The sequence below is a fragment of the Eublepharis macularius genome, chromosome 2, assembly GCF_028583425.1.
Source record: "Eublepharis macularius isolate TG4126 chromosome 2, MPM_Emac_v1.0, whole genome shotgun sequence".
NCBI lineage: Eukaryota > Metazoa > Chordata > Lepidosauria > Squamata > Eublepharidae > Eublepharis > Eublepharis macularius.
The window spans coordinates 228,667,792-228,693,407 of NC_072791.1; the positions used below are offsets into that span (position 1 = coordinate 228,667,792).

Below are 25,616 nucleotides of genomic sequence, written 5' to 3' on the forward strand. Positions count from 1 at the left end.
ATTAAGCAGGGCAGCATGTCAGCGAGAGACTATATCACGAAATTCCGACAATTGGCTGCCAAGTGCCCCAGGTGTGAGGAGTCCACAAAAATTATTCTGTTCAAACAAGGACTTAATCCGAGACTTTTGGACAGAGCCCTCATGCAAGACAATCCCCCTACGCTGTTAGGTTGGATTCAACTCGTTTGCGAAGTGGAGAATCGCATTTTAGAAGTCCGTTTGGTTGAGCAACAACAACAAACGGGACAAAGAAGACCATTGACCTTACAGAAGGGAGCTCGGGGAGCTGGCTACGCCACCCGTGGAGCGAGAGATGCTAGATGGCAACAAGGGCTGTGTTTGCAATGCGGACAGGCTGGTCACTTTGCAGCACAATGCCCCTACCGGCCTGTGCAAAGACCTCCGCTCCAATTACGGCGTCCAACCCTTGCTCCGTTCCCTACGCTCCAACGCCCGACTCCAGCTCCACGAGCAAACAGAGGCCGCGGCGCTTCCCAAAGGCCAGCCTCAGAAAGAGGGCTGGAAGCGGAAGAAGTTATGGAATACGATCCCGCTTCCCCATCTGCAGAAGTCAATCCAGAAAGTCCCCAGTCGGGAAACGAGATGGATCTGTCGTAAAAGGGCCCAAACGACAGATCCGCCCCAAGCCCGTCCCTGCACGGAACCGGCCACCTGGGTCCATTTTATTCATGCCAGTGACTTTAATCAACCCAGAGAGAAAAATGCACATTCGGGTGCAAGCTCTTATTGACTCGGGTTGCTCAAGAGATATCATAGCCCCAGCTCTAGTCAATGGACTAGTCTTACCAACTCGGGAATTACAAAATCCAGTAATTTTTGAACAAATGGATGGTACCAACATGAATCCGGTCACAACTGAAACCATCCCGGTGATCACAGGCATGGGACAGCATTGGGAAAAGAGGTCCTTTGTCATCAGCTCTACTGCCAAGTACCCGTTAATTCTAGGCAGCAAATGGCTATGTGATCACAATCCCTACATAGACTGGGCTCAAGGATGTATTACCTTCAATCATGCCAACTGTAAACTTCACCGTTGGAATCAAAACTGGGGCGAGGACCCAACTTACAAAGAAAAGGCCCTCCTCACCCAAGAAGAAGTCAACCAAATACCCAAACCATACTGGCCTTTCCTAAATGCTTTCTCGGAGGAGGAAGCTGATACTCTACCCCCGCACCGACGAACGGACTGTGCGGTGGAAATTTTACCCGGAGCCTCATTGCCTAAAGGACGACTCTATCCCATGAGTCTCCATGAACGTGAAGAGCTCCGGAAATTCATCGACACCAACCTCCAACGAGGGTTCATCCGCCCAGCCTCTAGCCCCCACGCCGCTCCAGTTCTCTTCGTGAAAAAGAAGGACGGGGGACTCAGACTGTGCACGGATTTCCGAGGACTAAATGCAGTGTCCACCAACAACGCCTATCCTATACCGCTCATCCGAGACCTTCTCAACGTCGTGGCCCAAGGTAAGATCTTTACGAAATTAGATCTAAAAGATGCTTACTTCCACGTTCGTATCAAGGCAGGGGATGAGTGGAAAACCGCGTTTAATACGCCCCTCGGACAATATGAATACTTAGTTATGCCTTTTGGATTGACGGGAGCCCCGTCTGTGTTCATGTCCATGATAAACGAAGTCTTACATGAATTTTTGTACAAAGGGGTGGTGGTGTACCTTGATGATGTTTTAATTTATTCTGACACCGAGGAAGAACATGTTCAAATGGTACAAAAGGTCCTGGCCACCTTGATGAAGAATAAACTGCCCATCAAATTGTCCAAATGTGAATTCCATAAAACCGAACTCACTTACCTTGGGTATTGTATCTCACAAGAGGGGTTGAAAATGGATCCAGCCAAAATACAGGCGATCCAGGATTGGCAAACACCCACCACCCGCAAAGAACTACAATCCTTCCTGGGTTTTGCCAACTTCTATAGAGACTTCATAGCAAATTTCGCCCAAATCACACTCCCCTTAACAGAATTGCTGAAAACCAAAGATAAAGGGGACCAAGCCAAAAAACCCTCTGCTAAACTACAATGGACCCCCGATTGCCAAACGGCCTTCGAATGCCTTAAAAAGCAATTTGTAACGGAACCCATCCTCTCCCACCCCAACGAACAGTCCCCCTTCATAGTACAGGTCGACGCCAGCGATACGGCGATAGGGGGGGTTTTGCTGCAGAAGGGGGAGGATGGGAAATTGCGGCCTTGTGCATTCTTGTCTAGAAAGTTCTCAGAGGCAGAAAGGAATTGGAATGTGTGGGAGAAGGAGGCCTTTGCAGTGAAAGCAGCTCTCACAAACTGGAGGCATTGGCTGGAGGGGGCGAGATACCCTTTTGAGGTCTGGACAGATCATAAAAATTTGGAGGCCCTCCGAAGCCCACGCAGACTGAATGCCAAGCAATTGCGGTGGGCGGAATTCTTTTCCAAGTTCAACTTCACCCTCAATTATCTCCCGGGCAAAACTAACTTTTTAGCAGACGCCCTGTCGCGCATGCCCCAACATAAGAGCAAACGGGCGGAGACTGTCGACACGGTCTTCTCACCTAAGCAACTTGGGGGCGTGGTGACTACTCGCAGCCGTGCTAAGCAGCCCCTCCCGGCCGACCAAGAATGGAAATCGAAACTTAAAACTGAAGTGGAGAAGGAGGGGGATAAAGCTCCGCGAAACAAACTAACCCAATCCCCACAGGGGGATTGGCTAGCTGGGAGCAAGTTTTATGTCCCGGACAGCCTTAAGCTGGAAGTCTTGCGACGCTGTCATGATGCTCCCACTGCTGGACATTATGGGTATCTGAAAACTTTACACCTAGTTCAAAGACAATTCTGGTGGCCGGGCATGCGCAAAGACATTTCCCAATACGTTAGTTCCTGCCCTGTTTGCCTCAGCGCAAAGACCAGGAAAGGGAAACCTCCGGGTCTCCTGCAACCATTAGAAACGCCGAACAGGCCCTGGGAAGTAATCTCCATGGACTTTATCACTGATCTACCTCTTTCAAAAGGACATAATTGTATTTTAGTTGTGGTAGATCTGTTCTCCAAGCAAGCCCATTTTATCCCCTGTACTGCTATACCCTCCGCTCGAAAACTAGCGGATCTGTTTCTAAAACACATCGTAAAATTACATTCTTTTCCGTCCAAGGTGATTTCGGATCGCGGCGGACAGTTCGTTGCCAACTTCTGGCGGGAGCTTTTGAAAATGTTGAATATTGAACAAGGTATCAGTTCAAGCCACCACCCACAAACCGACGGACAATCCGAAAAAACAAACCAAATATTAGAACAGTTCCTTCGTTGCTACATCAATTTCCAACAAGATAACTGGGTGGACCTTCTCCCTCTAGCCGAATTCTCCTATAACAACAGTGTACACGCTTCAACGGGAGAAGCCCCCTTCAAAATTGTATATGGGACTCACTTCAATCCCTTCCCATTGGACGCACCCCCTCTCCATTCCTCTAAATTGCCAGATGTATCCTCATGGTGGGGGGAGGCGGTGCAGCAATGGACTATCATTAAGAGACACCTCGAAAAAGCCAAACTGGATTACAAAAAGTACGCAGATCGCCATCGTGTGGCCGAATGGGAATTACAACCAGGAGACCATGTGTATATTTCCACAAAGAACCTAAAACTAGCTCAGACAAGCCGCAAACTCGCTCTGAAATTCTTAGGCCCTTTTCCTGTGCGCAAAGTAATAAATAAAGTGACTGTTGCTGTAACATTGCCCAAGAACCTTCGCCATGTGCATGATACGTTCCATGTCAGCCTTTTGAAGAAAGCTCCCACCGACAACAAATGGCATATCAAAGCTCCACCCATTCCAACTTTAATTGACGACCAAATACACTATGAGGTACAACAAATTTTGGACTCTAAAATCAAGAGAAATCAGCTTTTTTACCTCATTAGATGGAAGGACTTTGATTCTGGTTACGATGAATGGGTGAACTCTGCACATGTTCATGCTCCTAGATTAACCAAAGCTTTTCATACTCGCTACCCATATAAACCAGGGGGGGATCTATTTTAAGGGGGGCAGAAATGTCAGGTCCAATATATATCTTAACTATACTGACTCCATTTTCTAATGCTTTTAGTGTTTAAGTGTTTTCTCCTCAGGTGCACCAGTTCCCAAGCAGCATTCCCACCAGAGGAGACTGTTTTGTCTAACACCGTTCCACCAGGCATTGGCCTTGAAGGAGAGCAGCTTCCCAGGACTGAAAGATGTTGTTTTGAGAACTGTGGGGGGAGGTTGTTCCAGATGGGTATTGTTACTCTGTATCCTATGCTTGCTCTTCATTGGTAACAATGATCATGTACCATCCTGAGTCTTCTATTCAGGACAGTGGACTATAATGGATCTTTTCTGCAATAAAGCTTCCTTTGCCAGACATTGGACTTATTATTGCTTCTAAAGGGAATCTTGCAGAGAGTACCTTATTTAGCCACAGTCTGACAGTGCCACACCAGGAGCATGCCCCAGGAGGCCTGTCTCTGTGCCTTTCCCGCCCTTTCCCTCGTTGCAGAAGCACCTGCGCACAGACCCGCCCAGTTCTACTGCAACTCAGTTCTGCTCTGACTGCTCTTTGACTCTGACCTTTGCATTTGGCTCCTTGGACTACGCTTCCTGCCTGCTCCCCCGTGGACTTGGTTGAACTCTGGACGTTCAGAGAGGCTCGTGGCAGACTCCCCGCCTGCATTCCAGCACAGGCAGAGGGTGGGAGCAGGGGATCACCCACTGTCAGGCTATGGGTGACAGGATATGGTAGACAGGTCTCTATACCATTGCAACAAGAAGTCCAAGCTCTTGGTTAAATGGTTTTATTCAGAAATCCAATCATTTCCATATATATGTCCATAGAGTTACTCAGAGGCAAGAAAGCATCTCAGCAGTACATACTTCCTTGATAGGAATAGAGACTTGAAGAAAGTACATCTCTAAATACCCAGTCTTTTCCCCCCTCCCACCTAAACCACAGGTTCATGTGGGAAATGGTATGGGAATTTCTTCTAGGGTTTATACATCAGCCTAGACAGGACAAAAGGCATAAGATTAAACTGTAACATTTCAGGCAGTGCAAAGGTCGCTCCCGGGAGCTTCAAAGGAAGGAGATAAGACAGCTGTGTTCTCAGGATGCTTGTGAAACTAAAGTGATGGTTAAGGCATTCACAAAATGACATTAAGCTACAGCATTAACAATGGTTCACCACATAGAACAATGGCATGGATGTAGGGGTACAGACATGACCCCCGCCCCCACCAGGGAACCTGGCAGCCCTATAACAGGGAAGGGGCGTGAGTGTGTGCAATTCAGGGACTCTTATATGGATGTTTAACCCAGTTGGTATTAAGAGCAAATCAGGTGATAATGCCTGCCCCGCACCATCACCCAATTTGGATCAGGAGTGGAGCAGGTGGCAATGCTCACCTCGCACCTTCACCTGGCTGGGATCAGGTGCAGAGTAGGAAGCAATGCCCTTCATCCCTTCACCCAGCCGGGATAAGGAGCAGAGCAGGTGGCAATGCCCACCCTGTTCAACCTACCAAAATAAGCCACTGAGCAGGCTGCAATGCACCCCCGTCTTCACACTGCTGGAGTCAGGAGCCAACCATTCAGCTATGCATTCCCCCCCTTCAACCTGCTGGAATCAGAAGCAGAGCAGGTGGCAATGCCCGCACCCCCTTCACCCAGCTGGGATCAGGAGCAGAGCAGTTAGTAAAGCCCAACACCCATCTTCACCTGTCAGGATCAGGCATGGAGCAGGAGGCAATGCCTGTTCCTCCTTTCACCCGGCAGGTAGCAGGTGGCAATGCCCACCCCCCTTCACCCAGCTGGGATCAGGCTTGGAGCAGGCAGCAATGCCTGCCCCCCCTTCACCTAGATGTAGTCAGGTGCAGAACTGGAGGCAATTCCCCTCCCCCCCTTTACATGGCATGTATCATGCATGGAGCAGGTAGCAAACTCAACACCCCTTCACATGGCCAAGATCAGGCAGATCAGGTGTGGAGCAGATGACCATGCCCACCCTCCTCCAGCTGGAATTAGTGTCAGAGGAGGAGCGAATGCCAGCCCGCCCACCCTCCCCTTTCTAGAGCCCGTTTTATTTTTTTACTCACAACGGGCTTTGTTGCTAGTGTTACAATAAGTTGCATCTGATGACGAGAGCTGTGGTTCTCGAAAGCTTATGCTACAATAAATTTGCATTGGACAAAGAGAGCTGTGGTTCTCGAAAGCTTATGCTACGATAAAGTTGGTTGGTCTTAAAGGCGTTCCTGGACTCTTTACTATTCATCAGTAAGGAGGTGGAGAAAATAGGTCAAAATAAAGCTATTTTTAGTAGAAGACAGGTATTACATTTACCAGCAGGCAATGGTCTGTAGCAATCATGCCTTTCCACCTTTAAAAAAGATGCAGGTTTATGACTGCAAAACAGAAATCGAGGAAGGAAAAAGAGACCGTGGCTGGGTCAAACTTTAGGACACAAAGAATCTATAAGAGACATCATATACTGGACGCTCAAGTGTAGGGAGATGCACTGTTAGCTGGGAAGCGTAGTTAAAAAGACAGAACCAAAGGCTCTGTCAATTTCACCTTTCTACACAGCCAGCAGAGATCACTCCTCAGAGGGTTTGTTAATTTCATCTTTGCCTCCCCAAGGTGGAGGTGAAATTGACAGAGCCTTAGGGGAGGCAAAGATAAAATTAACAAACCCTCTGAGGAGTGATTTCTGCTGGTTCTGTCTTTTTGAACAACGCTTCCCGACTAACTTTTCATCTCCCTACACTTGAGTGTCCCCATGTAAGATGTCTCGTGTAGAGAGACTCAAAGTTTTGCATAGAACAGAGGTCAGTGCGGCAGTATAGAGCTAGCCACAGGCAGGACTCAAAAGTGGGATGAGCAGTGTTTGGTAGCCTTTCATAAACTTGAATAACATTCTCTTTCTGGCAGGGAGAATTTGCACTGGTAGCCAGAATGTAAGTCTGATTTTCCACATGTGAGATTTCCCCATTTGCACACTGGAGACTGGAGATAAGGAGAATGTTAATTAGGAAAGTTTTCATGTTTGCAGAATACATGCTGTGATGGGCACATATGAATAGATACCTGGGCCACATCTGCCTCTTGACTCAAGTACCAAAAGATGGTTAAGCCACTTCCTGAACACATACAAAGCTGAAGTTTGGAGCATGTCCTATGCGGAATGGGCTAATTACTACAGACGTCATTCTCTCATAAAGGGTTTTAGGTCAGCCTCTCTTGAGGGTTCCTCATGGCTGGTTCTGTGTTAAAGAATGGCTTTCCTGAAGATGTCAGTTTGTTACGAGTGTGAAGATAGGGCAAGCTGAGTTTTTCGGAAGCACTTCTGGGAGGGAGCCTAAGGGCACCTGAAAGTTGTTTTCTGGTGATATTTGTTTTATTTGTATGCTTTTATTGTTCACAGTAATCTGCCTTGAGTCCAGAAGTAGGCTAAAAAGTATTTAAATTTTTTAAAAAGTCTGAAATAAGATATTTTCCCTTTCTGCCTCAAACCACAAGGTATGGTGATAGCTCCCAAACCACAGCCAGAATTGCAGCACAATGCACACTGTTTTCCTTGTGAGATAAAAGTTGTCCAAATGCCAAACCTGCTTCCAATTAGATCAAGATGGTTAGCCATGTTGGTCTGTCTGTAGCAGTAGATAAGAGCAAGAATCCAGTAGCACTTATAAAATTAACAAGAGTTGTGATAGGGTATGAGCTTTTGTGAGTGACAGCTCATTTCTTCAGTAGCACATACAAGACTCACTAAATTTGTGTTAGGATATGAGCTTTTGTGAGCCACAGCTCACCTTTTCAGATACCTGAAGAAGTATCTGAAGAAGTGAGCTGTGGCTCACGAAAGCTCATACCCTACCACAAATTTTGTTAGTCTTATAGGCGCTACTGGACTCTTGCTCTTTTTTACTGCTTCCAATTGGTAGAGTAGGATTTCCATGCATGTTCATACTAGCAGCATGCAAGTTATCTTTAAGAATATCCTCTTTTTAAGTCTTAGGATACTTTCACAACTGATGGAAATTTGGAATTCAACTTACCCACCATCTGACACCCTGTTTTAAAAGAGAAGTCTGAACATAGAACTTTTAAAGTTTCTGGTCGAAACTCAGGATGCCAAAGTGCACCAGGTAAAAGTATTCAGTATTTTCACCAAAAGCAAGACAAGCTGCCTTTTTGAAAAGATGGGTGTAGACACTCCCTCCCCAAGCACTGGAACCAGTCTCCAATTACAGTGGGGAAAGAAGGACTGACTGTGGCAACCAGAAACACCAGTCTGAAACGGAACAAGCTTGATACACAACAGAAGTGAGACAAAGTGGAGTTTCCTTTCTACATAGCACAGGAACCCTTGGACTTGGGGAAAGCAATTTCCAAGGATCCTATTTGCACTAACATCAGTTTTCAACAAACAGGCGGGTGCCTGAAATGGATGAAACATTCAAATTAGTTAATATGTGACCAGTGAGATATCAGATTGTTGTTGTGGATTTTCCGGGCTGTATAGCCGTGGTCTTGGCATTGTAGTTCCTGACGTTTCGCCAGCAGCTGTGACTGGCGTCTTCAGAGGTGTAGAACCTCTGAGATATCAGATTGTTTGTTTGCTTACATCATTTGTAGTCCTCCTTTATTAAGAAGTTCTTTGGTACATCTATTGGAAGGAATTTTAAGCACTCGTCAAAAGGAATTAAGAATGTAATTCATCCACAGTGTAGCAATTAAACCATTGCCTTGAGATTCATTCCTACAACAGATAATTTCAGACTTTTACTGCATTTTTCCACACCCCAATCTGTAGACAAGTTAGACTGCTACTCCATTGTTTCTATTTACTCTGCAAAGCAGGGTTTTTTAAAAATGCCACCTCTGGAATGTAGAGGGACAAATAATTAAAAAATAACGGGATGCTAGAGTCCCTTGAAAACTGACAGCTGTTTAGAGAATTGTTCCCACAAATGTGGTTAAAATGCCAGGGCTAGAAATGGTGTTTAGAATGTAGCTTTCTTAACTAAATTAATATACCACCAAAGAATGTAAAGAAATAATTTGCAATGTACCGATAGGTTTTGTGAACATTGGCTAATCACTGTTATACACTGGAATAAAAAAAGAGAGAAAACATACTGTTTTTTTTGCCTTTTAGAAAGTAATAAACACCTGTCTTTTTCTCTTTGCTGTTGTATTAAAGCATTATGCAACGCAATATCTGCAATACAAATGCCAATATTGTGGTTTTTCTTTCTTCTCCAAAGACAGGCAAGCAGATTCCCTGTTAGCTGAAGAAACTGAGGAATCCTTACCTGTGCCATAGCCAGGAAGCAGCCGCTCACTGTCAGGAATTCCAAAGCGTGGGGCATCCTGCGTGCCATTGGAGATCTCTGGGCTGGGAAACCCTCTCTGTGCCTCTGAACAGCTGGAAGGGACAGAGCAAGGCCGGGATGTCAGAGAACGACCCTCTCAGGCAAATCTGTGCTCTTCTGCGACTCTTGGCAGTGAACTTCTCTTCGGGGAAAGGCAGAGCAGGTTTGTGCTCAGCAGAGAGGAAGAGAAAAGCTCCTTCCTTGAGGCTTCTGATCTCTGCTTCTGATGAATGCCAGGCAGCCGCAGTTCCTCACTTTCATTCCACTGGTGCAGGGGAGAGGTTGAAACCAGTGTGCTGGGCAAGGAAGACACCCAGTGTTTGGTGCTTGCAACATTCAGGCAGGGAGAGCTGAACTGGACACTGCTTCTCAAAGGGACTTTTCAGGTTTCCTTCTACCTCTGCAGAGGCTCCCATGCCCAGGTTTCTGGTCTGGGAGGGGTGCTTTGAGAGCATAGAAGAGGGGACTTGTAGACAAGAGGGGAGAGAGGCCAGGAAGTTCTTCCTTTCAATGCACTGTAGCCATTGGCATCACTTTGAATATGCCCCAGTACTGGGGGGGAGCAGAACAACTCTGGGGGGATTGAGAGTTGCAATGACATCACCATCTAAAACGGGGTGTGTGCATTCTCTACTCCCAATACCCCACTGAACAATTTAGCTAAAAGAAATAATTTTCAAAGCCACCTAACTGCTCTGATGAATAGAAAGAAGCCTAAACCATCTCAGAAATCTAAACTTGGATGCAACAAAACAACTCGAATACGCCAGTGGCAAAGAGCCAGTGGGCTCTAGAGGTCGTGTCTCTGTCTTAAAACTGGACTGGCAAATGTGGGGGGCGGGGGGCGGGGCAGAAATGCTAGCCCAATTTAGAGACCTCAAAGAAGTAAAAAAGGGAAAGTCTCAAATCTGACTAATGAGGAAATAGAGGGAGGTGAACCCATGAACACCCGAAAGGCTTCCAGCACGTGTGGAAGGAGGTGGGGGACAGCCTGCATTGGCACTTCCTGATCGAGGGCAGACTGAGATCAGAGGCCAAGACCTGGTCCAGAGAGAAATGGGCCCCTTGCCCACGGAACCCTTGTGGTCTGCCAAGAAAAGCAAAAGCAAAAATGGATTTAGAAGACCAAAAGGGGTGGCTTTCTCCACTTCAAAGAGAAAGACAGACAAATAGAATAGGTTCTGTCCGGTGAGTCACTAAGAGAAAAAGTCTCTGAGACTCATGACTTCCAAGCTGACAGAAGCGCAAACCAGGGCCAGATCGAGGAGGGGGGGCAGGGGGGAATGCCTGCCCCTGGCACTGCCAAAGAGGGGGCGCTGGGCATGGCTGCCAGCCGCCTGGCAGCGTGCTGTAGCTTGCCGCGCGGGTGGCTGAGCGCAGGGTTGGGAGGCCCTCGCCAGCCTCGCCAATGGACCTGCTGGCTTTCTGCGTGCTCAGGACCTCCCAGCCCTGCGCTCAGCCACCTGCGCGGAAAGCCAGCTGCCCCAGCACACGCCCTCGCGGCCACTGATGCCAGCTCCACAGCACACCATGTGCTGGGGCGGCCAGCTTGCCATGCAGGTGGCATGGGGCATGCGAACCACGCGGAGGGCCTCTTAGCCCTGCGCTCAGCCGGCTGCGCGGCAAGCCGGCCGCCCCAGCACCTGGTGCGCTGTGGAGCTGGTGGTGGCGGTGGTGAGAGTGTGTGCTGGGGCATCTGGCTTGCCGCGCGGGTGGCTGAGTGCAGGGCTGAGAGGTCCCATGCGCACAGCAAGCCAGCCGGCTGCCCCAGCACATGCCCGCGCCGTCGCCACCACCAGCTTCACAGCGCACTGGGTGCTGGGGCGGCTGGCTAGCTGCGTGGGCGGGCACGCCTCCCACCCTGCATGATGACATCATGAAAGTGCTGCACGCGCACACACACAGAGATCCGGGCAAGAGCTGCACCGGGCACCCGTGCCCCTAGATCCGGCTCTGCCGCAAACCCCACGTTCGTTCACTTCCCAGTCAGAATAAGAAAGATTGAAAACACCAAGCTAGTAACCACTTCAGTGAAAGTCCAATGGCTTAAGAATCTAAATTGCAATCCGGAGCATTTTTTCTGTTATTTATAATCCGCCTTAATCACTGAGACTCAAGGTGGGTTACATAGTATAATTCCATACGATCCAAAGCTGGGACATATAATAAACAATACACTAAGATATAGATTGCAGAAATTTGAAGACAAGTAGAAATCTGATATAGTGCTGAAGCAATGTTGAAAATAAGCATTTTGACATAACAAAATAAACAATAGTAAAAGACAGTGCACAGTAGTCTAGTCTACTGTCCCTACTCTTTATCAAAGCATCTCTTTGAACCATTTCCTTACACCACAGCCCCATTTCCGTACACCACAGCCCTATGTAAGAAAGCCCACCTGCATAATTTGGTTTTGCATTATTTGTGGAAAGTCAGGAGAGCGGGAACTTTCCTGACCTCTTTAGGCAGGCTGTTCCATAACTGGGGAGTCACTACCGAGAATGCACATATACAGGCAGCTATTGAATTAGCCCATTTGCAGGGTGGTACCTGCAGAAGACCCTGCTCAGATGAGTGAAGCTGTTGTGGTGCAGCATAGGGAATGAGGCATCCTGCAAATAGGAGGGGTCACAGCCATGAAGGGCTTTGTATATGATAGCCAAACCTTTAGCTGAGACCAATGGTTTACAGAAAAAACACAGTGCCTCATCAAAGTGAGGAAACGGAAATGCGACACCATTTACGACAAGAAAAGAAGGAGGGAAATACAAGTGAATTTATTCCTGTGTTAGTGTAACAAACACAACTTTTCCATTTTCAAGAGGAAACTGTTAACAAAAATGTGAATATATTGTAAAAACTTTTGGTCAGTGGATAGCCAAATATACACTGACACCTAGTGTCAAATGTTTGCACTACACTTTTTGTTTTTATTTTGAAGCGTGGTTTAAAATTTGAAACTCGCACCCTGTGTTGTATGCACTATTTTGACTGGTTCTAATAAAAGCAGACATTTTCTTTTTTGGATAAAAGCGACTACCGGAAAACTGTTCATCATGCTTCATAGTCTTAAACGCTCAGAAATCTTCACATTATGCTATTTTTATCCTGTTTTGCCTTCCTAGGAGTTACTACCAGGGGCTAAGGCGAAAACAAAAAAAGCCACTATGAAGAAAGCTTAAACAGAGGAATGTGAACTGCACACATTCCATGAAAGGAAGAAATGACCCCTGCTATACACTCATAGATTTACTAACAGAGGCTGCGAATGTTAGAACGCTCTGTAAAGTAGGGTGTGTATGTATCTTTCATTGGCAACCATATGATCTGTCTTGCTGCAATTCAGTCAGTGATTTCTCTTTCTCAGTGTGTCATCATCACCATGGCTTCACTGGTGCTGTTTCATTGAGCAAAAGCTGAAAGGTGACATGGAGGCTGGAGGCATGCTGGAGAGAGAGAAACCTTCTACCCTTTTGGGAGGTTATCTTTATACCTGAAAAATCTGTTACGTAAATGAGGCTACTTGCTATGAACAATTGATACGTGTCTGGATATTGATCGGGTTCTAGTGCATCTCCTATTTGCAGTGGGAATCTGGGTGATACTATAATGGATTGACTGTAGTAATTACCCAGAACCAGAAATATTTGGTTTAAAGTTTTGGCATTTTGAAGTCTCTTCCTTTTGGCACCTGAGGAATGATTAAGCCCTGGGAAGAATGCCATACCCTGACTCTTCAAAGGGGTGAATGTTCCCATTCATGTGGTCAATTTGTTATAATTCATTTGTTTTCTTTCTAACATGTTCTTTGTCCTGTGTGTTGCTTGTCACATATGATACCAGAGATTGCAAATCTCATGTTCTGTCCAAAACAAGAGACATGGAGTTTCTAACCAATTAGACAGCGTGGTTAGATAAAACCAGGAACAGTGAACTTGCAGTTTTCATCTGAGCTCAAGAGAAGAAGTAACCATGTGATTTACATGGTTCTTACATCAAAGTTCTGCATAGGTACTTAATGAGCACTGACAACTCATCAGCTTCCTAGGATGAGAGAGTTGTGAGTCCACAGATGTGAAACTTTGTGTGTGCATCTTTGCGTATCTCTGTTTCTTGATGAATTTTTGTTTATTCTGAGCTTGCTCCTGTTCTTAGACAAAAGACCTTTCACAGATCACTGTTTTTGTCAGGCTATGGATGACAGGCTATGGCAGATAGACCCCTGTACCATCACAGCAAGAATCCAGGCTCTTGATAAAAGGTTTTATTCAGGAATCAGATCATTTCCACAGATATGTCCATAGAATTACTCAGAAGCAAGGTAAGCATCTAAGCTGTAAGAACAGGTTGACAGGAATGGTAACGTGGGAAAACCCTTCCTCTTAACACACACATTTGCTCCTTCCCCCTCCCAACAGTAAAACAGGACTTTTGGCACAAACTCGTCCTGAGAACGTCTCAACTATTTGTACTATCAGGTCGAGACACTGAGAAAGCAAGAGATCAAAATTGAGACACAGCAGCAGTGCATGGGAGTGAGCAGTATACAAGATCAGAAGCACTGAGAGTTTCTACAGTCCATTAGATAAGGCACCTGGAGCTTCAATAAGCCTATGAAAGGAAACAATTATGGCACTGGCAATATAACATCAAGTTATAGCATGAAACATTGGTTCAGAAACAATAGGTCAGGTCAGCATTAAGTATGGCATGGATAGGGCACAGACATGGATATGATATGGATAGGGCACAGACATGACATTCTGCCCCCCTAAAGATGCCCCCCCTACTCAAGGGCCAGGTTTGTCAGGATAACGTTTGTGGAAGTTTGAAACAAGTCTAGGTGCGTTCATATGGGATTGTTCAACCCATTCTTCGTAAGATTCATCAAAGTCTTTCCATCTGACCAGGTAGAAAAGTTTGTTGTGCTTTACTTTAGAATCCAGGATTTCCTCTACTTCATAATGAATGTGTCCATCTATCAACACTGGATGTGGGGCCCCCTGTTCTGGATGCCATTGGTCAGGTGGGGGAGCTTTTTTCAGCAGGCTGAAGTGGAATACTGGGTGGATTTGTTTCAAATTCTTGGGAAGCTCAACTTCTACAGTTACTTCATTGATTAATTTCTTTATAGGAAAAGGTCCTAAATATCTCGACCCCAATGTTTTACTAGGTTGCTCCCCTTTAATATTTTTGGTGGAAATATATACAAAGTCTTCTGGTTGCAATTCCCATTGTTCAGAACATTTTCTGTCAGCAAATTTCTTATAGTCCTCTTTTGCTTTGTACAAAGTCTTTTGGATGATTCCCCATTGGGAAATTAAATTAGTCCACCACTCTTCTAGATCTCCTGGTTGTTGTGATCTAGGGGTTGTAGCAAAAGGCAAGGCGGTTCCTTATATCCATGTACTATTTTAAAAGGAGTAGCTCCTGTAGAGCTGTGTATTGAGTTGTTATATGCATATTCGGCAAAATCAAGAAAATCAATCCAATCATCCTGCTGATAGTTAATAGCTGGACATCTTAAAAACTGTTCCAGCACTTGATTTGTGCGTTCAGATTGCCTGTTGCTCTCGGGATGATATGTGGAGCTAAGTCCTTGTTCAATTCCAGCAATTTTAAGAAGCTCCCGCCAGAAGTTGGCAACGAACTGTGGACCCCTGTCAGATATTACCTTATTAGGAAAGGAGTGCAGTTTCACCACGTGTTTTATGAACAGGCTGGCTAGTTTCTTAGCTGTAGGGATTGTAGTACAAGGAATAAAATGAACCTGTTTCGAAACAAATCCACTACTACTAAAATGACTGCATATCCTTTCGAGGGGGGAAGATCTGTGATAAAGTCCATTGAAACCACAGCCCATCATCTAGGAGGGGTTTCTAAGGGTTGCAACAGTCCAGGTGGTTTACCCCTCTTAGATTTTCCCATTATACACACTGGGCATGAGGATACATATTGAGAAACATCTTTTCTCATAGCTGGCCACCAAAACTGTCTTTGTACTAAGTGTAGGGTTTTAAGATACCCAAAATGTCCAGCAGTTTTGGCATCATGGCATTGTTCCAAAATTTCTTTTCTTAAACTGGCTGGGATGTAGAGTTTGCCTATTCTATACCAGCGGCCATCTCCATCTTGTTGCAGTTTGGCTTTGGGCACATTTCCCTCCTGCCTTTCTGTTTCAGCTTTAATCCTCTCTCCCAATTCTGAGAGATCAGGTTTTTTAAAAAACAATTTAACAACATAACAAGACAAATAGCCAAAAAGCAAACATGAAAAATCCATCTCACGAATATTAGAATGTTAATATACTATTGATATTAGTAAAAAGTTACACAACTGCTTTGTGTTTTCGCAGCTTGGCTGCGTGTCGTCACCCGCTCCTCCCAATTGAGCTGGTGACAAAACTGTATCAATTATCTCCTCCTTCTTGCTGTCATTTTGGGGCATGCACAAAAGTGTGTCCGCTAGGAAATTTGCCAGGGAGGTACTTCAATGTGAAGTTGAACTTGGAAAAGAATTCCGCCCACCTTAACTGTTTGGTGTTCAGCTTACAGGGGGTGCGTAACGCTTCTAAGTTTTTATGATCAGTCCATACTTTAAAAGGTACTTTAGCCCCTTCTAACCAATGACGCCAGGTGGTAAGTGCAAATTTCACCGCAAAAGCTTCTTTCTCCCATATACTCCAATTGCGTTCAGTTTCAAAGAATTTTTTAGAAATGTATGCACAGGAAAACAATTTCCCCTCCTTATTCAGTTGTAGGAGGACCTCCCCTATGGCGGTGTCACTAGCATTGACCTGGTCCGCAAATTTCTGGTTCTCGTTTGGGTGCTGTAGAACCGGTTCTGAAATAAACAACTTTTTCAGCTTTTCAAAAGCTTCCTGGCATTCCACAGTCCAATTCAATTTAGCTCTAGGCTTTTCCTCTTGTGTTCCCTTCCCCTTGGTTTTTAGCAAGTCTTTTAGGGGAAGAGTGATTTGAGCAAATTTCTTTATGAAGGGTCGGTAAAAGTTAGCTAATCCCAGAAATGACTGCAATTGCCTTCTCGTTTGGGTGTGTGTGTGTTCCCACACCACTATGGCTTGGACTTTTGCCGGGTTCATTTTAAGTCCTTGATGTGAGACCCAGTATCCCAAAAATGTCATGTCTGTGCCCCATCCGTACCACTACTTAATGCTGACCTGTTGTTCTGAACCAATGTTTTATGCTATAACTTGACGTCATGTTGCTGTTTTGCTTTCACAGGCATATTGAAGCTGCAGGTGCCTTATCTAACTGAGTGTAGAAACTCTCAGTGCTTCTGACCTTGTATACTGCTCACTCCCATGCACTGCTATGTCTCAATTTTCAAAATGTCCATAGAATTATGGTAAGATGTGGGAAAACCTTTCCTCTTAACACACATGTTTACTCCTTCCCTCTCCCAACAGTAAAACAGGACTCTTGGTGTTAACTCATCCTGAGAACGTCTCACATATTTGTACTATCTGGTTGAGACACTGAGAAAGCAAGAGATCAGAGTTGAGACATAGCAGTGCATGGGAGTGAGCAGTATTCCTACTAAGTTTTGATATTGGTCAGTATCCAGGCAGGATGTTATTTTGCTTAAATTAGCATTTGTTTGTTTGGCAGACTTACAACAGAGAAGGTTATAAATGCCAGATTCTTCTTGTTCGCCTCTGTAACCTTGAATTGTTTTTCTTTTAATTAAAATAAACACTGTGGCTGGCTTATAACAGAGTTCACAGTGGAATTTGGCATGAACTCCTCTTAACTCTTTGATAAAACAATACCACTATCTTAATGTCACCAAAATTAACCTTCATGCCAGAATATAATATGCATAGCAACATCGATGTGAGGGAGGGAGAAGGAATAAGGATGCACAACGCTGCAGCATTGCTTCTCTTGCAGCTTCTTCTTGGGATGGGAGAACATCTTGGGACAAATAACTCCCTCCTTTTTGCTTAGTGTATGTGGAGCAAGGGATGGTTTCCTGCTGTTCGTTGTTATCATATTGATTTCCTCTGCAGACACCACATGCTCATCTGTTACCGGAAGTGGTCTCCTTGCAATAAATAATTTGTGGGGGAATTAGCAAGCAAGGAGGATGGCTATGCGAGAGGCCAGTAACCGGGTGGATCAATCACCAACTTTAACTGGGTCCCTTCCAATAACACAAACGAGGCTGGTGTTTAACATCAAACAATAACTTTTATTAAGAACAAGGCTTCATGCACATACACACAAAATTACTGGGGAAAATGATTACACACAGAGAGAGTCCTAGGAAACTTAGCCAGAGATTGGGAATAGAGAGAGGGAGCAAGTATATCCTGAAGAGTGGTCCAGTCCGCGGTGAAGAGAGAGAGAGAAGCTTCAAACGTCCAGCATCCTCCAACAAGAGAGCAAGAGGCTCAGAGCAAACCTCAAGGGAACAGCGCTTGTGGATCTGGTAAGCGTGTACAAATTGAATGGGGCCAGAACTTTACCTTTATAGGTAAAATGTGCCCTGAGGTGGGAGAGCCCATCTAGCAGTCAGAACAAAGACTCCAATGGTCAGTTCCTGGGTTTAACAAAGGATTTGATTGTCTTGATGCCTAGCTGCCGGGGTGTGTGAATACAAATGTAAAACTAGTTCTAGCGCTGCACAAAGAAGATAGTTTGCTGATGAAGTCCACCAGAGCTAAGTTAATGAATTTAGGTGGAGACTGTACTTTCCCAGGAATGACTGTATATACTTATGAATGTCATTTGATTAGCTCCTCAATCATGGACAGGAGATCTCCTCATGGGAGGAGGAAAAGGAATGTGCTAAGTGGGGATGACTCTGAGAGACCTTTGTTGCACTGGATCCCTTCAGGGCTGAAGGGAAAGTAAATCCAATCGCTTCTTAATCACTCCGCATTCCTGTGCAGCATTCCATGCATGCCATGTTCTCCTGGGCAGGACTTAGCAACTGTTGGAGGCTCTCTAGTGGCAATACAGCAGCCATTTTAACTCCAGAGGCCTGGACATCTTTAATAACACAAGCAGCCATATCTAGAACTGCTTTTTAAAATGGTGGAGGCCGGGCCGACCGCTTACACATCTTGGTATCTCCAGGGCCCTGGTGTGAAAAGTTGGTAGACTTGAGGTCATTGGTCACCTTATCTAGTGCTGGTTTGCTCTCGGTATTGGGGTGTCCCTAGGGAGTTCTGCTGCCTTTGAACTCTCTCTTTTTCTCTGTTTATTAGCATGCTTAATAAAGTGGACACACACAACATGGGGAAATGATGTCAGAGTGGGAATTCCCTTTTCCCTTCTTTTTCATTTGGCACTCGACCTATTGGCATGAACCTTTCGAGAAGCTCCAGAGATAACAGGAAGTAAAATACAAATGCAAATGGACCACTGTGGAAAGAAAAACACTTGACCCTATAAAGCAGGGGACAGCAACCTTTTAGAATTAAAGTGCCAAACTGCATCAACGTTCAGAACAAAGGAATCAATGAAGTGCCAGCATATGAAAGCTATTTGCATAACTGAAAATATAATTAACATTACTGATAAATGATATGGTGATTGAGAATTTATAACGTTTCTGCAGCTCAACACTGGTTGTTGGGTGCCCTTTATTTAGGGTTGCCAGGTCCTTTGGCCCCCAAACCGAGAGATAGGGGAGTATCATGGAGAGAGGCTTGGGGGGTGGGTGGGGGACGACGACTTATTCTGCGTGCGTGCAAAGTGTGCACGCTCCAGAGCTTTTGTTGTTGCGCCCAGAATGACATCATTCCCGACATGACAACGAAAGCTCAGGTGCACGTGGGAGCATTCTCCAGAGCTCCCAGGCCTGTTCCCCGTACCTTTCTCCACCCCACCCACCTCCACTTGCCTAGTAAGAGGCAGCGGGGGCAGAGGCTGGGAGCGGAGGATCCCTCGCCCCCACCAGGGGACTGAGAACGCTGCTTTTTTTTAGGAACTGGCACACATAAGGTCTCACAATAAATAAGCACACATAGCAGTGCCCTGCATGCTTGTTTTGCTGCACTGCTGCTGTTAAATCTGTGCATGGTTTACACTTGACTTGCTGGCAGCTGTTTACCTCTATCAGTTCTGTAAGGAGCTTTTGCCCGTGTCTGAAATGAAGCTTCTACTAGCCAAAAGAAAGATGCATCTTTCTCCTGGAAAGCTTTCAGCAATTAGTTCTCAGACCTGTCAAACAGATAAGTTCTTTGAACCAGCTGTTTATCAGTACATGTATTTATATAGGGTTCAGTATTGCTTTGCAACTCCCTATCAAACACACAGACACCAGTCTAGAGTTTATTTCACTTTATTGAAAATACACCCTAGTTTTTTAATGAAGCAAGTAATCAAAATATAAATGGCTATTAATATAAATCCTATTAAAAACAGAACACAGAAAGGCAATAAGAAATAAGTTTGCTAACATTTCTTAATAAATTCCAAGTTTAACATAATCAAAGTTTCTATGAAATGCATAGGTAAAAATAAGTTCTCACCTAAATTCTCTCAAGAGAATTCTTCCATCAGAGCTCTGCCATTCTATCTGAGTGCAATTTTATACATCATCATATGCAAATATTTAAGGTCTATTCACATGATAGCACAAACAAACGATAATTGGTCTGATGCTTCATTGAATATTCATAGTTTCTATTGTATAACCTTCCAATTAGTAAAAAATTATGTTATACTCAAACTTGCAAAACAAAACTATAAATCTCTGAGAAGTGTCAGAAAAAGTTGAGTTGAGAGATCACTATTGGTTGAATCTCTGATAGAGGAACATTAATCTCGATAGAGTCCACTATTTTAATTAACTGTCAAAAGATTAAAGCACACCTGTTAGAATTACCTAACAAAGAGAAAAACCACACAGACGGTTCATGCAAAGTCTGAATGTTCATCTAGAATACAAGTGCTTGGCCTAGTATTGCTCACTATTGATTATTGTCATGTGCTTTTATCTATATTGGTGCAACAGTTCCCTTTCTGAAAAGACTCTTTAAGAAACTCTTTTATCCTAGGAAAATCTTTGCCTCTCCATCTACCACTCCAAACGACCTTAGTTTAAAGATCCCAGCCATTTGGCTCTAGAGCTCTAGTTGCAGACCTCTGCAGACCTCTGCTTTACAGGGTAAGTAGGCTGACAATAGCTCAGAGATGCAAGTATACATATGTAGCTCCAATAATGGCAAACCGCAAGAGCTGGAAAGATAAAGCCATTCTCCATTTCCAGAGACAACTGGGGTGTCCTTAAGATTAAATGAAGCAGGAGTATCATACACTGGAAAAATTGAGCCCAAGAAAATTTATTCTACTGTCTATTAGACAACAAAGCTAATCTAAAGTAATTGGATACTTGTATAGAATACTTTCAACTCTGGCATTGCTTGGAGGCAAATTCATTCATTCATTCATTCATTCATTCATTCATTCATTCATTCATTCATTCATTCATTCATTCATTCATTCATTCATTCATTCATTCATTCATTCATTCATTCATTCATTCATTCATTCAATGTCTTAAAGATTCCTAGTACGCAAGGTGTATAGAGGAAAGGAGAAAAAGTGCCAGCAGTGGGAGAAGAGACAGAAAATCAGCAAGGGAGAGAAAGGCAGCAAGTGGTGGTAACAAGGAAGGAAGCAGGGAACAGAACCAGGGACTGTGGATAAGTATGTCCGGTCTCTGCTCCAAGCCTCTCTCCCCTCCCCACCACCCAGCCAGCACAATTGTGAGTCTGCACTTAGGGCCAACAGCATGTCCAGCTCACCTTTCATTTTACGGCCAGCTGGCAGCATTGCCAAAGGAAGTGTGGACCCTCCTATGGCAGTCTTGCTGGCCTGAGCTGCCCTGTGGCGGGGAGTGGGGCAGGAAGAAGCGCCCATCCACCCTGCTGCAAGAGCTGGCCAGTTATGGGTGGGCACTCGGATGGGGAAATGATGTTCTCGTTCCCTCACAAGTGATCTCAGGCTCTCCTTTTTCACCATCAGTAAGGCCTGCTGGGGTAGTCCCAAAAGGCATCCTCTCAGAGGCCACTACAGTGTTCCTTCTTGTTCCTTCCCGTCCCTGCCCTCCCTGCCTAGGGTTGCTGAGGTCGGAATGTGAGGCATGGCATCTTTTGGGGAGCAAGTTTTGTTAAACTTCATTGACATCAGGTTCTGACTCGGATAGCCCAGGTGATCCTGATCTTGTCAGATCTCAGAAGCTAATCAGGGTTGGCCTTGGTTAGTAATTGGATGGGCAACGAAGATTTGGGTTGCAGAGGCAGGCAATGGCAAACCACCTCTGTTAGTCTCTTGAGATGAAAACCACACCAGGGGTCGCCATAAGTCAGCTATGACCTGAGGGCATCACACACACTCATTGGCACCAATACACTGTCCAGGTTTTATTATTTTGTGTACACCGTGGTGCAGAGTGGTACGCTGCAGTACTGCAGTCCAAGCTCTGCTCACGACCTGAGTTTGACCCTGGTGGAAGCTGGGTTCAGGTAGCTGCTCAAGCTTGACTCAGCCTTCCATCCTTCCGAGGTTGGTAAAATGAGTACTCAGTTCCCTGGGGGTAAAGTGTAGATGACTGGGGAAGGCAAAGGCAAACCATCCGTAAAAAGTCTGCCAAGAAAACGTTGTGAATGCGACGTCCCCCCATGGGTCAGTAATGACTCGGTGCTTGCACCTTTACCTTTACCTTTATTCTTCTTCATTTGAACATTCCTTTTCCAAAGAGAAGTGATTCCCCCACCCCCTCAGAAACTGCCTTTAGAAATTGGTCAGGATGGTTTCACTTGCATATCAAAGTCCCCTTTTAAAAAGGATTTCACAGGTAGTAGTAGTAGTAGTAGTAGTAGTAGTAGTAGTAGTAGTAATAACAATGACAACAACAACAACATTCAATTTATATACCGCCCTTCAGGACAACTTAATGCCCACTCAGAGCAGTTTACAAAGTATGTCATTATTATCCCCACAACAAAACACCCTGTGAAGTGGGTGGGGCTGAGAGTGCTCTGAGAGAACTGTGACTGACCCAAGGTCACCCAGTTGGTTTCAAGTGGAGGAGTGGGGAATCAAACCTGGCTTTCCAGATTAGAGTCCTGCGCTCTTAACCACTACACCAAACTGTCTCTACTAAAAATGGTTAGATAATCTTTTGACAAAGTAACAGCATGGAACCCTGGAAAATACCTAATGGAAAACTGGGTAACATCTGTGCTCTTTAGCACTAGAGTTGCCATCCTCCAGGTGGTCTAAACAAAGAAGCAACCTCAGTCTAGAACACAATACAAAATAAAAGGAAAACACCCCCATGGAGGAGAACAGTCTAAAAAATTTAACAAGAAACAATAAACAAGAAAATGGCAATGCAGAATATATATATAATCTATAATTTGTAAAGTGTTTGTGCTTGAAATAAATTCCAATTCAATTAGGCTAAAAAACAAAAAAATTAATTGAATTGGAATTGAGCATATGTATTTTATGGCTGCCATTTATTGCATTTATTATATTTATTGTATTTGTGGATATTGGTTATTTATTGTATTTATGCATGAGCTATTGTACTGGAGGAATGTTCAGTGATACTATTTATTCATTTCAAGCACCTGAGCACTTTACAAATTATAGATTATATATATTCTATGTTGCCATTTTCTTGTTTATGTAAAATTTTTAGACTGTTCTCCTCGGTGGGGGTGTTTTCCTTTTATTTTGTATTGGGTTCTAGACCAAGGTTGCTTCTTTGTTTAGACCACCCGGAGGATGGCAACTCTAGTGCTAAACAGCACAGATGTTACCCAGCACAGATGTTACCCAGTTGCATCTTCCAGGTGGAGGCTGGAGCGCTCCAGAAATTACAACTGATCTCCAGCCGACAGAGATGGAGAAATTTTCTCCCATGGAGAAAATGGCTGTTTGAGATCTTGGACTCCATGGAACTATATAGCACTGAAGTCCCTCCCCTCGCCAAACCCTGCCCTCTCCAGGCTCCACATAGAGGAGAGATTCAAAGAAACATACCAGGTAAATATATCGTACTAAGTCAGATCTCGGAAGCTAAGCAGAGTTGGCCTTGGTTAGTAATGGGATGAGAGACCTCCAAGGAAGACCAGGGTTGCAGAGGCAGGCGATGGGAAACCACATCTGTCGATCTCTTGCCTTGAAAATCCCAGCAGGACTTACCATAAGGAAGATACTACTTGAATGCATGCTCTACCACCACCAAGGATGACAAAAATGTCTGTATTAAAAAAAGGTTTATTACAGAAAAGGTGGGGAGTGGCCAGGGCCGTATTATTCATAAGGATGACTAGGCTGAAGCTTATGGGCCCCACAGGGACTAGGGGCCCATCAATTTTTTTTGCTGAGGCACTGTTACCTGCGCCCTAGGGCTCCAATGGTTAAAGGCACTTTACACTCTGCGCCATAGCAATATGTGTACATATGTATTTATCCATATATATACTCTCATAAGTATATATGTATAGAATCCTCAGAATATGAATAGACCCTCAAAATGAATATAGGATTATCTACTGCGGTCTAGAACTTACTGTACCAGGGTCAGGCTGTCAGCTGTAGTGGAGTGAAAGATTGAAGTGCCGGAGGGGACCCAAAATACCTGAAAGCCTCGGGGTCTGGCCCTGGGAGTATGCTGGATCTTTTGACACACTCAAAGTTTGCTGTTTGCATCTCCATATCAGAAGGAGTTGTTTGCATCTACTCTGCCCTCCCCTCTCCTCCTCTATATCTGACCAGTTTATTTTGGCCCTCCATGCATCTGATGAAGAGAACTGTGATTCTCGAAAGCTTATGCTACAATAAAATTGGTTAGTCTTAAAGGTGCTACTCTTTGATTTTGCTACTACAGACTAACACGGCTAACTCCTTTGAATCTATGACTCAAAGTGAAGTGTTTCCTTGGATCCTTCTGCCTTTGAAAACATACGTTGTTGTGTGGACAAAACAGCAAAACAAAAGACCACTTTTGCAACTAACTGTTTGCTATTTTCCCTGGCTGGCTGAATCCAAAGAAAAATTGTACAAATACATTTAATCTGCATCTTCATTTAAAGGTAATATGGTGCTGAAAAAGAAAGATATGGGCTATTGCTCTGACCTTATCATACAAAATTCACAGAAGCTCCTTCTTGTTGTCTTAAACAACTCTATAGGAATGAAAAATTATCATATTCATGCATAAGGTGATGTAGGGTTGGGTCTCCCCTCAGAGAACAATAATTTGTACCAGTAAAAAGCAGATTGTGTTAGAAACGCGGTAGATGCAGTGATCAGTCCTGGATAGAACTTCTTTTTATCATTTGTAGTGAAAAGGTATATATTTATTATTTACATGTTGATAATACCCCTTGTTCTCTCCTCCTCTATGTCCCCCTTAATACAGCCCTGCAAGGTAGGTTTGTCTAAGAAGCAGCAGGTGACCTTACAGGGCTTGGCAATGATTTGAACTCAGATATCCCTCTCCATATCTCCAGAACAATGGATACTGCAGACAGGCTAAAATCTAACTGGTGCTGCTATTCCAAACCAGAAGGTTCATGTGTGGGGACGTGGCAACAGCTTGGGGAAATCAACTATAATATTCTTTCTTTACGTTGTTGTTTCATGTTATGTAATACTGGATCAGAGAAATGACTTCTAACAAAAGAACTGTACTGCTTTTTTAAAAATTTCAGAAAAATATTGTGCGTTATTAGACTCCTTATTGCAAATTTGAAAGTATGTTAACAAATAATTACGACTGATAATTATGTTCCTCCATTTGCTAAGACTCCGTTCACTGGCTGACATATTTTTCAACTTCCTTCAAAGTACAAACAGTCTCTGCATCTCTGATCTTCTCTTTTTGTGGAGCCTTCATCTTCTTGTTCTTTCTGAAGTAAATAAAGTAAATACATGAAAGTAAACTCCCTGAATAAAGTAAATAAATATTCCCATGCAGGGCACAGTATGTGAAAAATGAAGCCAAACAAATATAACAACTGCACATTTGAAAATATTCAAGAAAGATTGCCTACTTGCCATGATGGTAATTTAGAAGGAATGTATAGCAGTTTAAAAAAAAGTCTTTTCCTCACAACAACCAATCCCCCTCCCCGGTTTGCTCAGCTGCCCAAAATCCAGTGGTACCTTAAAGGCTAACAAATCTTTT

General features: G+C 44.4%; 1 protein-coding gene across 1 annotated transcript in view; it reads right to left on the bottom strand.

Annotated features, from left to right (window-relative positions):
* The window catches only part of PTH2R (parathyroid hormone 2 receptor), a 147,392-nt gene that overhangs the window by 87,261 nt on the left and 34,515 nt on the right, over positions 1-25,616 (bottom strand). Inside the window, exon 3 of the mRNA XM_054970136.1 lies at positions 9,372-9,484. Coding sequence (XP_054826111.1) covers positions 9,372-9,484 — 113 coding nt within the window. The remainder of the gene's footprint in view (positions 1-9,371; positions 9,485-25,616) is intronic.